General features: G+C 35.8%; 2 protein-coding genes across 3 annotated transcripts in view; one reads left to right on the top strand and one right to left on the bottom strand.

The window, feature by feature from the left end:
* Positions 1–10284, top strand: part of LOC113396932 (thrombospondin type-1 domain-containing protein 7A-like) — an 83286-nt gene extending 73002 nt beyond the window's left edge. For both annotated transcript variants that reach the window (XM_064215905.1, XM_064215906.1), the window contains exons 10-29: positions 494–686; positions 953–1107; positions 1377–1489; positions 1893–2002; positions 2186–2371; positions 2956–3100; positions 3189–3287; positions 3364–3464; positions 3883–4063; positions 4164–4325; positions 4810–4960; positions 5225–5378; positions 5555–5643; positions 5730–5872; positions 6466–6589; positions 6967–7140; positions 7266–7420; positions 7927–8066; positions 8375–8465; positions 8658–10284. In XM_064215905.1, coding sequence (XP_064071975.1) covers positions 494–686; positions 953–1107; positions 1377–1489; positions 1893–2002; positions 2186–2371; positions 2956–3100; positions 3189–3287; positions 3364–3464; positions 3883–4063; positions 4164–4325; positions 4810–4960; positions 5225–5378; positions 5555–5643; positions 5730–5872; positions 6466–6589; positions 6967–7140; positions 7266–7420; positions 7927–8066; positions 8375–8465; positions 8658–8700 — 2709 coding nt within the window. In that variant the 3' untranslated portion in view covers positions 8701–10284. The remainder of the gene's footprint in view (positions 1–493; positions 687–952; positions 1108–1376; positions 1490–1892; positions 2003–2185; positions 2372–2955; positions 3101–3188; positions 3288–3363; positions 3465–3882; positions 4064–4163; positions 4326–4809; positions 4961–5224; positions 5379–5554; positions 5644–5729; positions 5873–6465; positions 6590–6966; positions 7141–7265; positions 7421–7926; positions 8067–8374; positions 8466–8657) is intronic.
* Positions 10285–10835: 551 nt separating this feature from the next.
* Positions 10836–13996, bottom strand: LOC113396965 (uncharacterized). The gene is made up of 9 exons (XM_026635067.2): positions 13912–13996; positions 13601–13741; positions 13445–13516; positions 13274–13354; positions 13071–13197; positions 12565–12751; positions 11452–11625; positions 11110–11182; positions 10836–11031 (listed from the first exon to the last, which is right to left on the bottom strand). The coding sequence occupies exons 1-9, from the start codon at positions 13963–13965 to the stop codon at positions 10864–10866; spliced, it is 1077 nt and encodes a 358-aa protein (XP_026490852.1). The 5' UTR covers positions 13966–13996; the 3' UTR covers positions 10836–10863.
* Positions 13997–15133: the final 1137 nt, after the last annotated feature.

Here is a 15133-nt window from a genome sequence, read left to right on the forward strand (position 1 = left end):
CTCAGAAGAGTAGTCTCGGCACGTATAGAATAAGTTAAAATTTGACACATTGATTACGTACCGCACTTACTCCTCTCTTGGGTAGCAATACTTTCTGCACAAATAATAACGCTTTAAAGTATAAATGAACCACTGGGAAGTCGCTGGAGCTCTGAAGAAGATATTATGCAATACAATATATTCTTCAGAGTTCTTTCGATCTTCCAGCGGGACGCCCAAGTTTTTCAAGCACTGAAAACATGTACATTATGCAAACGTGTAAACGTTTTGTGAACCAATACATAGGCCCAATGTCTGCCAAGCACACGTGTACTGGAAGCTTAACATATAAGTTAGCATTTTGAATTGAAATTTGAAACAATTGTAACAATTGTAATTGTTGATCAACATAAAGTAATAATATTAAATACGATATCTCTTTCTTAGCTTATGTACATGTTTAAGCCCTTTCGTAAAATAAATAACATTATTATTATGATTCTTCCCTGATCAGAAGGAAGCACAGCGTGCATGGTGCGGAAATGGCGCCCCGCCGCGCAGTGAACGTTGCCGCATCGCGTGCGCGGGCGACTGCGTGGTGTCGTCGTGGGGCGCGTGGTCGCCTTGCGCTGCACCCTGCGTCGCGCCCGCACACTCGCGCCCCACACGCACGCGCCGCCGACACGTCCTGGCGCACTCCGCACCCAGTCAGTACTCTTTAGAATTCTGGTCATATATGACGATCTTGAACACGTTATGTTTACGCAAAACGAGCTCCTGTCGTCTTTTATGTCGTAAGATTACTTTGACGTAATTTAGTTTTATAAATAAGTATAGTTATAGAATAAGTAAGTTTTTATTTTAAGAAAATAACCCAAAACAAGCTCAATCACCACGACTAATGTCACCTGAAAAGTATCTGATAATTGATATAGATTTGGAAATACAAATAATGAAAATGCTTTCAAAACAGACGGTTGGCCATGCCCCTTAGAAGACCAGCTCATACAGAACGAAACTTGCAACACGCACGCGTGTGCCACTTACTCTTGGCTGGCCACGCCTTGGGGGCCCTGCGAGAGAAGGCGACAGGACTACATGCCTGCTACCAACTATACTGACCTACTGGTAAGCTAAACTCATAATTTGTACCAATAAATAAACTTAAACAGAACTTTGTGCTGCGACGGGCAATAGAAACAAAAATATAAATCAGACCGAATGACATTCAGTAAATAAATCTTCCGTTTGTCTGTCCGTATGTCTCGTAGACTGACATTCTCTAACCAAAAGTATACGTCTTGATTATAATAACCGTTAAATATACTTTGAAGAGTATGAAACATATCGAAAGCAACTTTCCCTGAATACTTATATAGCTATTTTTTTTTATAAAGGACGGTGAACCATTTAACGAAAGCGATGATGAAGAACCCTGCATAGAGGAAGGAGAAATGACTCGAGACGTCATGTGTGTGCAAAACAACGCCGACGTCGTTCGTGAGTCTTTGTAAGTTGATTTTATACTTTCATATATTTATTTTTTCATTGAAATTTGTACCATCGTTTGCTATTTCGTTTTTTTTTTAAAGCTTAAATTAAGCTTAAATTATTTTTTAGTATTAGTAAATTTTTTTACTACTAATATTACATAGAAAAAGTTCCTTATTGTTCCTTATTGGAAATCATAAGAAATGAATATTTACTTACGTTTCATTATTATAATATGATTGTAGTCTAATATCTTTTTCGTCTTTTTTTCTATGGCAAAGTTACTTGTAAGGATAAAATATATAAGTAAAAAATAACTGCCTCTATATTAGTATAGCAGTAATTCTGAAGGAGTAAAATGAATAAGAGACTTCTATCACCTGCTCCCTACACTTCCTTTCTACTAATAATGTGTCCTCCAGGTGCGCTCCTCTTCGTCGACCGGCATCTCGTCGCGCATGTACAGTTCGCTGCAAGCGAGGCTGTAGAGTCGAAGCCTGGATGCCGTGGTCACCATGCCCTAATACTTGTGGTATAATATTTCCCTACTAACTATTACAGATGTATAGCTACTTAAATGTAATTGTAATAATATTAAACAGTAAAATAGATTATTATCCCTTCATAGCTCAAATTCAAGAATAATATAATTACGTCCCTAGTGATAGAATATACCGATAAAATCTCTAAGTGATACCAATTTCACTTTCATCAGATCCAGGAAAACAAGTTAGAGTTCGGACTGTACACGGTGGGCCCAATTGCGGTCCATTACAAGAGACTCGGGACTGTCCGGTGGCACGCTCGTGTCGCTCGCGGGATGCCTCGTGGGTCGCTGGCGAGTGGAGCACATGCCGGCTGCCCCCAGATCAACGTTGCGGTGTAGGCTATAGATTAAGAAGTAAGTTAAATAACGAATATATGCCTTTTCTAGAGAAGTATTCTACTTCACGTACTTATGTATGTACATATATCGTATATTTTAGTTGAATTTCAGAGAAACTGTCGAAGTCATAATAAAATCAAAAATTACTTGATATATGTATATTGTAGGGTAGAGATACGGCCGCCTGTGATAAGCCCGCCTGGGTAGGTACCACCCACACGTAATTTATTTTAAGCAGAAATACTTATATAACTACAGCCAAAAAGATCATTGATAATTTAAGAAATGGTTATGATTTCATAGGTTAATGTGGCAGTAGTGATCACGTCAGGTAGCCCATTTGCCCGTTCGCCTAAATATGGCAAAAACATAAACACAATTTAATTAAGCGCAATAACCATCGCATTCTGTTGTTAGTGTTCGTTCTAAATACTAGAACATTTGCCAAGATAATTTTGAAATGTATTTTTTTTATTTTGGTGTAATATTCTATCTCCTGTGGGTTGTCCTATTGAAAATAAAAATAAAATAAATAAGTGATGATAATTGATGGAACGATAATAATTTACTAATTACTAACCTCTTTTTCCCATACGTAGGTATATGGTGCGGATCAGATTCACATCGCGTAGAGGCAGGCGCGTGCGCAGGTCAGTTGGTGCCGCCCGGGGTCGCCGCCTGCACTGTCTCCTGCGACTCCTTCGTGATACTCACTTGTGATGCTATTTGCGCTGATCCTCTCAAGTATGCATCAAAGATCATGCTTATTGAATCAAAACCTTATATACTACCTGGAATTAATATAAAATTGAACTATTTGTTTTTATCTTAGGTACTTGGATGCTTCTGATCCTGATGTTCCGTCATGCATTTGCAAAAATGTAACCTTGGAACTTCTCCCCGCCGACTCAGACTGCATACTGCCACCGGGGTAATTATTACAAATATCCTTCATTTAAATGCTTTGTTTTTTCTACAAAAAAAATTTTTGCTATATATTATTGCAGAATTGAATGCGGTGAGGGGAGGTCTTTAAGAGCAGCTCGATGTTTGGTCGGAGGTCGGGATGTACCGATGGACGTATGCAAGAAATATCATCCCCTTACTGGTACGTAATTAAAATATTTTCGAGAACACCGTGAACTGTTGAAAAAGAAAAAAAATATATAAATATTATATAAATGTGTAAGTTGGTGATTTAATGTGACGTTTCCTTGGTGGCCATATAGCGAAGGTATATAAACCATTTCTGTCATGCAGCACTTAAAGCTCAAAATAAGATTTTTTTATTTATTTATTACGTAATTCAAAAGCTTTCATAAAACTTATTACATAAAATTTTTATTTTACTTGTAAATAAACGAAGCACAATAGGAATAGAAAAACAGTTAAATTTATGTCGCACTACAAAATAATTCAAGTAAAATTATTACTTTACTTAAAAATTTAAATAATATTGTAAGTATAATAATATTTTCTAAATATAAGTCTACGAAATTTGCACCCAGTGTTGTTGATTGTTTCAGGTCCTCGTCGTGTGCGCGAAGCAGCAACTGACGGATTCACATATGATGAAGAATTTGGCTCTCTTCTGAGAGGAACATGCACCGTGCGTTGTGCCAGAGACTGCGCCGTTGGAGCTTGGGCTGCGTGGGGTCCTTGTGCTGCTGAGCCTGGCTCCAGAGCTGCTTTCAGATTTAGAACAAGGTACATATAATATTTACAGGATAATATCGAAGATCATCTATACCAGGTTTAAAATTTATATTTTATATTGGAATATTAACAATGCCACCTGTTCTGTCAGAGAGGTGATAGAAGAAGGATCGGGTGGCGGTCGCGAATGCGGCGCAACGTTGCAGCGCGCGACTTGCGTGGTGCCGGAGCCGCGCTGGGAGCTCAGCGAGTGGTCGGTGTGCGCGCCGCGACACGCGCTGTGCGGCCGCGCCATCATCAACCGCACCGTAGAGTGAGTCCGATACAGACACATATCCCATATAATTCGATAAAGGCTTAAGATACAAAGCGCATAATAATAATATTTGTGTTCATTTATTTAAGGCCGTGTATCATGCTAAAATATTAAAACACAGTTAGTAAGCGTAAATTAATTGATCCATGATCACTGCACGAACTGCTTAGCAGTACTTAGAGGTACGAAATATACATTTTTGGGGTATCGCAAGAAACTTGAAATTTTGATAAAAAAAGTAATGTAATTATACTGAAAACCAGAGACTGAAATTTTAAGCTGTGCTTTAGCTTGTATTTCCAAATTATATTTGTTTTGTTTACAACATATAAGTATATAATAGGTTAGCGTATCTGAGCAACACTATAATTACTTTACAAAAAAATATGTTATCAAATGATTTATATTTTAATAATGTTCTTCCGATCCTAAAATATAAGAAAACTCTTCATTGCCTAAAATATTATTTTTCCTCAAATAGATGTATAGATGCAGATGGAAACAAACTGGACGATGTGACATGTGAGACTTCGGGTGCGGGTCCCGCGCCATCCCGCGAAGCGACTTGTCGTGCTCCTTGTCCCGCGGACTGCGTTGTCAGCACTTGGTCTGAATGGAGCCCTTGTGAACAGGTATTTACTAAATCTGAAATTTGACACTGTTTCATTAGTTAAATGAATGGCTTAACGAAACATAATAATTGAAATGAGTAAATATATATAATCGAATGTGATGCGATTAGTTCCCGTTGGTTTTGTTAGCAAGATAGATGTTCCAAAAGATGCGAAGGCACTTGTCTAGTAATAGGTCACTTATAGGCTGACACTATGCCTACAAGTAAATAAATAAGCTGAGTAAACTACAACACAAAAGTATAAACAATGAGAAATCTGCAGACGAAGTGGGGGGGACGGCGCGACCGCACTCGCGTCGTGCTGCGCGCGGCGGACGAGGGCGGTGCCGCGTGCCCGCACCTCGTGGCCGCCGAGCCGTGTGCGCCGCATTCCTACTCCTGGCATGTGGCGCCCTGGGACGACTGTCAGCCTCTAGGTTAGCAACAAACTTCTACGAGGACCTAGATTAAAATTTTACATTTCGTTTAACATAATAAAAGATGTTTTGCGATACTAAACTTCATACTCATTATAAATTTTTCTAACAATTAAATTTCCTTGATCATTATTAATTTATGTCATATACTAGAAAAATGTTTTATAAAATTTTAGGTGGTTCGCCTTGTGGAGAGGGAACTAAGAAAAGATCGGTACGGTGTCTTCGCAGTGACGGATTGTTCGTCAACGATTCATACTGTCCCGTGAGTGTCTCTCTAAATTCTTGGAACTGTACTCGAATCAGTTTAAAGTGGTAAAATTTTGTTAACGTTATGGGTTATTTATTTAGAATGCCACAGCAACCGAGGCCCGAGAATCTTGGTGCTACGTTCCGTGCGGCGTCGACTGCGAGGTAGGGGAATGGGGTGCGTGGGATTCCTCTGCCTGTTCTTGCGGTGACGCCTCCACTGCACGACACATGCGGCGTATACGGTAAGCAGAGAATCACTTAAATATTAATATTCACGCATAAGCAGGCCGCCCAGGCAGGTGCCTCTTAATCAAGGTGCAGAGGATATAAAAATCCCGGCCGGCAGGCCTGGGGCGAATCGGGCACAGGTTCGGGTTGATGATTGTGAAGTCTTGGTCTTGAAAGTCTTATAACCGGAACTTCTGAAGTTCATTAGTGTAAATGATGCTAAATATTTAATCATTATTGACTTTTTCGATGAATCATCATTATAATAAAATTGTGTATTATATAATATGAATACCTGATAAACAAATCACTTTCTTCGGACGTTCTATCCTTGATGAGTTGAATGTACATATTTATTGACGCATATAACATTTAGTTCGATTCCTATATGAAAAGATATTTGAAATTAACAAAAATATGTTATCAAATAATTCTATAGATACGATAAATTAGAATAAGCTAAAAGTAGTAACCACATCAAAACACCTTGGTAATACGAATTTCATACTGAACTGTTATGATAGATGTGCAAAACTTCTATCTTGAAAGTTTCAAAAATTAAGATGAATAGTGTCAGAACTGTGACATATCGTTGAATACGTTGCAGCCAACACTTGACGATGGCGGTGTGGCCGGGACGCGCTTGTCCCGCCACGGAGCAGCACGCACCGTGCCCGCGACAACCCTGCCTCCGACTCGTCGCCCGCCCTCTACTCGGATGTCACGTGCAGGTACACCTTGTCAATTTATATTTTGAAACCAGTTGTCTTTTAGTTTATGTAGTCTCTAATTTACATTGAAAATCTCTGCGACAGAATCGAACAATAGTGCGATTAAGAATTAGGATAAAAACAATAACATTCGTTTTATTGAGACCTGATATATTCCAATGGCACGTGCTTATTTAAACCGAAGATTGTGGATATGAAATGGACAAGCGTTGCTAAATATACATGTATATATATACAATGTATAGGCATTGCAATTATACTATGAAATTAATTTACTTTTTGATTCAATATTTTTGAAAAGTAAGATTAGTTTTGCGAGATTTTTGATTTCTGTGCTTTAAATATTGTCCGGATATAAATTCGAATGATGTATTTAGACGTCATCGGGAGAGGAAGCGGAAACTGCCTGTGGGTGGGGTGTCAAACTGTCACACGCACGATGCGAGCTGACAAGCGTGACGGACGAGCCTGCATCCGACGCTTACCTGGAGCCCTGGCGCTGTGCCTCTGCGCTCCCCGGCAGGATTGTAGCACCGCCATTACACCATCAGGTAGGATATTAAACTTTTCAGAACAACAAATATTAAAGCGCTAATATTACCCATAACAATATTCGTTTAAAATATTCTTTATTAAATAATAAATGTAACACAACATACATCTTTTGTATTAATAGGAGGATGAAGATTGTGAAGTGGAATGTGGATGTAAGGAATCCGAGTTAGGCCAGCCCGGACCTTGGGGTTCGTGGGGACCTTGTCGTGGAGGCGCCCGATCTCGCACCAGGCAGCTGCTCGTGCCACCGCGACGAGCTTGTAGAACTAGTTCCAGGTTACAATTTTGTTCATGTACATACATACGACTAATTATTTACTTCGTCTAATTATACGTTATAATTTTCTGATGTAACACTTAAAGATAAGTCATGTATGTACTATAACTATTCGATTTAAAAGATCATATAGATAATTACCCAAATAATAATACTACGGTCGATTAACTCATACAAATTCAGATAAAAGCTATTTTGGTTTGATTTTTTTTTATCAATTTCATAATTTTATTGGTCGTTACAAAAATAATATCGCCATGTTTACAAAAAATAATAACGCGCCGCTCATTATTTACTTTTTAACAAATCGTTCAAATATGAAATATCCAAGAAACGTTTCTCATAACAATTATCTGTTAATAACACCTTCAATACTCGTAAATGAGAATGTCATTCTTCCTTCATACTTCAAAGTGTTCAAGGTGCACCATAAGATGTGGACACGTCACATCTAAACAACAAATTACATTGTATATATGATACGATTGCTTATATACTCGCGCAGATACATAACAATTGAATGGGCAAACTGCACCGGTGACGCCGACGAAATCCCCGACTTGCTCGCTGTCGAACCGCACGAGGACAAGCCGCGACGCGCCTGGCTCGGCCGCGGTAGAGACGTTTACCACGACGGATATCTCGGTAACTTATACACAGTTTATATCTTAAATAAACATTTTAGATTTTTGATGAATGTTAAAAATTAATTAAGATAATTATGATATAATCATTTTAAACCAAAGTAGCATTATACCTTCTTAGTTTGTGTTATAAATATACTCGCATAATCGTAACCCAAAACCGTAGTGGAGCAGCTTATTGGAATACGTTCCTTCCTTCCCATTATGGGAGGAAGAGAGCCTTGCCTATTAGTATGTCATTTACAGGTTGTTAATCTTGTTAACAAAGGAAGCATTCCATGAAATAAAATAAATATATATTTTCTGCAGAGGGAAGCACTTCTGTATTAGCAGTTGTGTGGACGGCAACAATTATTCTTAGTTTGTACGGCGCATTCATGCTGTATCGCGGAATACTCAGGTAAAGGCTCTAAATTTAACAAGATAATTAATTCTATTGAATTTAAATCTATTTTAAATTCACATTAAAAACCGAAATACTGCAGCTATTGCTTTCCAAAATTTAGCTGTTAATATTTACGAAAGTTACCATTTAAAATATTATAATATTATACGTGTAACTTCGATATTCTTACATACTTTTTATGTACAGGTGCATCAGAAGCCGGCGGTTGAAAGCCATCACTAAAGTTTAAACCTGTCCTCGTGGCAAAATAAAAAAAATGGCTATTCCTTCTCGTGATAACGTGATCTCACTGATTTCAGGCTCTCAACGACAAACTTGAATAGTGTCTGTCTGTTTTTGTTACCTATTTATACATTCCACTGTTATTTTGTTTTGTTATTTATTAAGTCTTAGAATAGTTTGTTATTTTAATACTGTTTACCATTAACATTTATGATTATTCGATGTTTGACATCTGTTTATTGTTACTATAAAACACTATTTCTTTTTCCTTCTGCGAATAAATTCTCAAAATGTAACCGTATCATATCAGAAAATAGTTCTTATCAATACAATTATAATAATCGGCATAAAGTAATTAACTCTTTTGAAATGTATCAGTGTAACAGCCAGCGATCAGTCTGTCCGCATGAGTGCTTCCATGTTTTTAAGAAGTAAATGAATATGCTAATTTAGACGATTTTTACGACTTTTTCATGCGAAATATAGCGATGGGGCTTTTCGGATTGACAATATTTCTAGCTCTAGCTACATGTGTAGCATAGAATCTTTCTTAGCTTAGAGATGGTCAAAAGTAATTCGATGTGTAGAATGACGCTACAGAATAGTGATTATGGATTATTTGTCTACTCAATCATTAAAAACAAACTTGTTCAAATTATTTTCATATAACATTTAAAATAACTATTTCATTATTTCTATTAACGAATTATATTTTGATATGACAATTCTAGTTTTAAGACAATACGTTTCTACGACTAAGAGAAAAACTTGTTTTAGTTCCAATTTATTTGTATATTTTTTTGTAACCTGAAGTACTGGCGATATTGAGATAGGCAGGGCTAAGTAGCGACCAAACAAGACGAGACACATCATATCACATATCAGTGTTAGATATAAATCGTCTTAACTGAAATAGGTTGTCATCTACAGTAGAATTATTGTCCACAGTCCATTGCATAAATTAAAATGCTTAAAATGTCATCAACTTAGGGCTTTGGCGCACAAACCTTAATATATTAATAGATTGTAAGCGCTAATATAACCCATGGTAATTTGGTCATAATCATGTATAACACTTTTCGTAGATTTTTCATATAAGCCCATGTATTGTGTCAAGTATGTATTTATGACGTGAGTGTGTTCTTCGTGCTTTCTTCTTTAGTAATATTTCGGTATTTTCAGTCTTTTCTATTAGACTTATTTATTCTTTAAATTCTTTTACCAATTACCTCATCTACGATTACATTCATTATAATATATTGAAATCTATTTACTCTGTCTTTAATATTTTGGATTTTATCAAGAGCATTTATATTTTATGTGCGGCTATCATAATCTAAATCTCGTTCCTTCGTGACAATATAAATTAGAAAAATTCTATCAATCTTTACATCACATTGTATATTTAGTTTATTTTATCGAATATTTCCTATCCTTTCCTGAAATCTTTCATCTATACTTTCGCCTTGAAATGTATTAACCGTATTATAATTATGCCATTATATATTGATGTGAAACATGATAGTTAAGGAATCGTGTTAGACAATACAATATTTGATATTTAATAAAATTTGATTGTGTTTTATATAAATCAGTCTTTTATTTACAGAAAACCTGTTTGGGTGTAAAAGGCCTGTTTGGTTTTGTACTGAGACGTTAAAAATACTGGGCAATTATATATCGGATGATAAAATAAAAATAAATTCCTTGATGCCTACATATATATTTTATTCATTTGAATATCATGAATAATAAAATTAATTTTAATCACTTAATGACTATATCCGATCTGCAGCAGTGTACGTTAACACGAATACAAACATAGCAGACTAGACGATGATGAGATGATATGACATGATATTGACGTCTTAGAAGATTCCGGCACCCTAACACAAAAGAATATAGGGCTAGGCGGGTGAAGACCCCGGTGTCATGTTGTATTGAGAAAATATCAAGGTCTGTCTTTGTATTGGGCTGTATCAATCTAGAATAGAAAGAAAACAATATAAGCAAATATATAGTCCTGTCCGGGCCCTCGTTTGCCCTCATGGTAAAAATCGTACTGCCTTAAGAAGACCCCAAACACACTCCTAGAGAGTGACGAAGTTGATAACAAATTAAAAAGAATAAATCGATCAGCATATTAATTAAACTTACTTTCATTAAGGATTTATTGTCTAGGCGTTATTTTAAGACTAGTAAGTGTGGATGACTCATATTTTAAATCGGCTAAGCCTCTTTTAACTATGTCGTTGACTCTCGCTGCTCTGAGTTTTCGTCTATTTTCCATTAGTTCTTTTTCAGCCACAGCCAAATTTTCAACGTTGTTTAAAATTACCTGATTAACCAAACGTTTTAAAGTATAATTATAACTATTCAAATTTGAATACTAAGAAAATCCATTTTTGTTAAGTACCTGATGTATAGAATTAACTAATTGAACTAAAGCCTCCTTAAACTGTAAAAATGCCTCTGTTGCTCTTTGGTATCTGAAATATATTTTTTAATATATAAATATTTAACCTATACATAAAAGAAAATAAAATATGCAGTGGTCACACTGGCGCTCCGTGACTCAACTTCGTGTCTTCAAAATTAAGCACATAAAAACTGTTTTTATTAAATTTTATAATATTTATCTTGTTTTTTTGCTTTTCCATATCTGACATATTTTTGTAATCAATCTTCTTTTTCTCTTGACGTTAATAAAGATAATTTTGCAATTATTTAAATCAACACAAACTTTACTAGGACATACTTATAGTCATGCATTGTGTCCGTAAAAGCATAATCCAAGGCGAGTCTGAGAGCGCGCGCGGCTCGCGGCGCAGCAGTGGCGACCAGCACACGCCGCGCACCGCGCTCTCCGCACCGAGCGTGCACGAGCAGTCTGCATGCGTCTGAACATGCGCGTGTTCGTTCCCACCCGCTTCTACAAATATTTCTTAATCTATCGGTCGAGGCAATAATATTTTTTTTTATTTTAAACCAACATTTCTGTATCTGTGATGTTATCAATAAAAATATAATTTAATACTCATTTTTCATTCATTGGCGGATCCAGGATGGTCATTAATTTCTTAAAGCGTCCTTACCAGGCAATCGTCTAACTGGTCTGGCACTACTTCGCATTCACAAAAACTTACCCATTCAATTAAAAATACTTTTTTTTTGTATACTGACTAACCTCGACGATGTGAACACTGACTTGAAAGCTGGATCCGCAATTGTCTATAAATACTATTTATTATTATTACCTTTAACTTATTCTTACATTAGTGTTTTTGTATTGTGACATCAACATTTATATTATACTTATAAGCTATGCATATAAGCTTTGCACAATACCGCTAGGTTGGATACTACCAACATATCACATATTTTTCCCGCCAGACAGCAATACTCAGTATTATTGCGTTCCGGTTTGAATCAGTATAATGACAGACACAAGGGATATGATATCTTAGTTCCCAAGTTTGGCGCATTGGTAATTTGGTAGTTTAAGGAACGGTTAATATTTCTTAGGGTGCCAATATTTATGAGCGATCGTGACCACTTACGATCAGGTGGCACAATTGCCAGTTTATCTTTTTATCAGTTAATTTAATGCCATCATGCCCTCGCGTAGCTTACAAATATAACAATAAGATAAAAATTAATATATTTCTATAAATTATTTATTTTTTGAAACATTAGTTGTAACATGCTGGACGTATGGTGGTATGATGGATAAATTACGGAAATAGGCCCCTGTTGATCATTAGCTGAAAGTAAAATACCATAAGACAATGTACTGTGAGAGCAACTGCTGAAAACATTTACTACCCTATTATATGATAATCAACTTATTTTAAATTAACAAAATTCTTACTTGCCCACTGTTGTTAGTTTCCAAGCTGGCAATGCATCATCTAGCAGCTTCAGCGCTGTGTGAGCACTTTCAGCGGCTGCTCGTAACCGAGCACTGACCGAAGCGAGTGCATCGCGAAACGCAATCGCACGCTCGCAAGCAACTTCTAACGGAATTTCTGGACGTTGGTTTTCGCTCCATAAGCAACCTTTTTTATTACATTTTAATGATATTCAAATTAACTAAAAATTATATCTTTACAAGATTAAAACAGATTATAATTTCGAATGTTTGGGTGGATGGATGTTTATAACTTAATGCCAGTACCTACGGCGGAATGGATCTGAATTAATTTTGGCACAAATTTAGGTATAAATATAGTCTGGAATAGAGCATACTTTTATTCCTAGCACCTGTAAACGCCAGAAACTACTCCTTCCCTAGCCCTCATCATACGCGGGCGAAGCCAAGTTTGGTAAAATCATAAATGTATAAAAATAATGATTAAAGAATAATATAATACTTACTCAACAATTGCTGCAGTTGTATGTACATAGTACGTATACGCAATAATTGTGCGTGCAGTGATCGTTTTTCGCTTTGCAATTCTTTTTCTCTTACCCGAAGCCAAATTAGTTCAAGCTTACGCATTTCCTAAAAATAAAAAAAAATAAAGAATGGCTTATTATTTTTTAAACAAAAATGCACTAATTATCTTATTATTACATACCTTTCTATTAACATTAGCGACAAAATCTTCATTTTCTGACGCTAACATTGGACGTCTGTAAAGATCTAAATTGACGAAGATCTAAAACAGACATTTTACAATAGCAGGTTTATATCAATTTAAAAAATATAAGTCATGAAAGCAAATACGAAACTTAATACGAAAGCTTACCTGATGCATAGTCTTAGCATAACTTTCTGCATTAGCCACTGGACTAGTCATTTCTTCAAATTCTTTAATTTCCTAAAATATCGGAGTAGAACAATTATTAAATACTTACACAACATATTTAAACCCTTTCTAATATACTCATGTAAATCTATGGACCTGTTGTATGCTTTGAAGTTCTGCCGACACAACCGCAAGTCTTTGAGCTGGATGGAGTTTTTCACTACTTGCTATATCTTGGTCCAGTCTCACGAGAGCGATCAGCACAGTCTCTTTGCCAGTGTCAACTTGCCATGAACTCTGATTACCGAAAACCGTATCAAACAATTAGTGTATTAGTATTAGTTTTATCTTACCTATAGTTATATTATTTTCTTGTTTTAATATTTGCCTTATTTTATACTTACTCGAGTTTTATATTGTATGAGTTTTTATTCGTACTTCCTAGAATAGCTTAAAAACATACTCACCGTATTAGGCATGGTTGTTACATCTACACGTTGAGAGCTTGCTATGCAACCCATTCCATCACAACTACTAAGAACTGTGAACTGTGTGAGAATACTACTTACAATATACTACTATTTCTCATATTTCTAATGAAATAAAATGTGTCAAGGATACTATGAACTCGACGAATTTCAGCGCGTTAAAACGAAGATAGCCGTGAACGAAGGCTAAACAATAAGGGCTGAACACAGAGTGGTACATGACGAGTCCAAAATGCAAAGAGGTTCAAATGCTTAAAAGTTTAATTCAACCCATAACATCACGGCAAGTTCAATAAAGATTTCTTTATAAAATATTTTCGTAATTTATGTTCACTTAAACTAATTATTGGTACGTAATTTTATATACCAAACACAATATTACAAAAACGTAAACTTAAACTAAGTGGTACATATTATATCATAGTTCTGTCCTATTCGGAGCTTGTAACATTGATGGATGTGACATAATTAGTCCTAAGCACGAATTTTCTTGTGTATCATGCTATTTTATATGGAATATGTACTAAATACTACACGAAAATCAATTAATAAAGTGAATTCACTAAAACAACACGAACTGAAATTTATTTATAAGGCTGTATTAGGCGATTCGAGTCCTTGGTCACAAAAAAATTGTAACCTTTCGTGATTTTGGAACTCTTACTCTGTAGGATACAAGCGAAGCAACCACAACAGAACCCTCAGATGAAATAAAATATTATTTTTTATTAAATTAATCTTATCTCTTATCCAACCATATTTATACCAATAAGCATATTTTGTCATTATATAAAAAAAATATATTTTCTGTGAACTAAAATTACGATAAAGCCGGTTACGCTGTTCAAGCGACCGTCGGTGCATACGTCAGCCGCGCTTGTCATATATATGGAAATTCTTAAAACCTTACAGAACTAGAATGACCGTCCATTGTGTAACGACTTTAGTAGTTTTGTTAGTCTGGAGAACACTCAAACTAAACTAAAAAACTCAAACTAAACTGTGAAACACTGTAACCGGACTTAGTATGTGCGAAAAACATATTTTACCTTAAAGATATATACTCGTTCGGTTGCAAAAATTAAGAAATTAAATGTTACATATTAAATAAGGTTCTAAAAATCCTCATTAAATAAAATGATTCAGGAAATTACATGCGTAGATAGGAATTGCTTAAAAATCTAATGTCAAGTATTGTCAA

This window comes from Vanessa tameamea, chromosome 9, assembly GCF_037043105.1.
Source record: "Vanessa tameamea isolate UH-Manoa-2023 chromosome 9, ilVanTame1 primary haplotype, whole genome shotgun sequence".
NCBI classification, from domain to species: Eukaryota; Metazoa; Arthropoda; class Insecta; order Lepidoptera; family Nymphalidae; genus Vanessa; species Vanessa tameamea.

Coding starts and splice junctions, on each gene's coding strand:
- LOC113396965 (XM_026635067.2), bottom strand. CDS start 13,965: ATGGGTTGCATAGCAAGCTCTCAACGTGTAGATGTAACAACCATGCCT. Junction 12,752..13,070: donor ACAACTGCAGCAATTGTTGA/GTAAGTATTATA, acceptor GTAATAAAAAAG/GTTGCTTATGGAGCGAAAAC. Junction 11,032..11,109: donor TAGTTAATTCTATACATCAG/GTACTTAACAAA, acceptor TTGGTTAATCAG/GTAATTTTAAACAACGTTGA.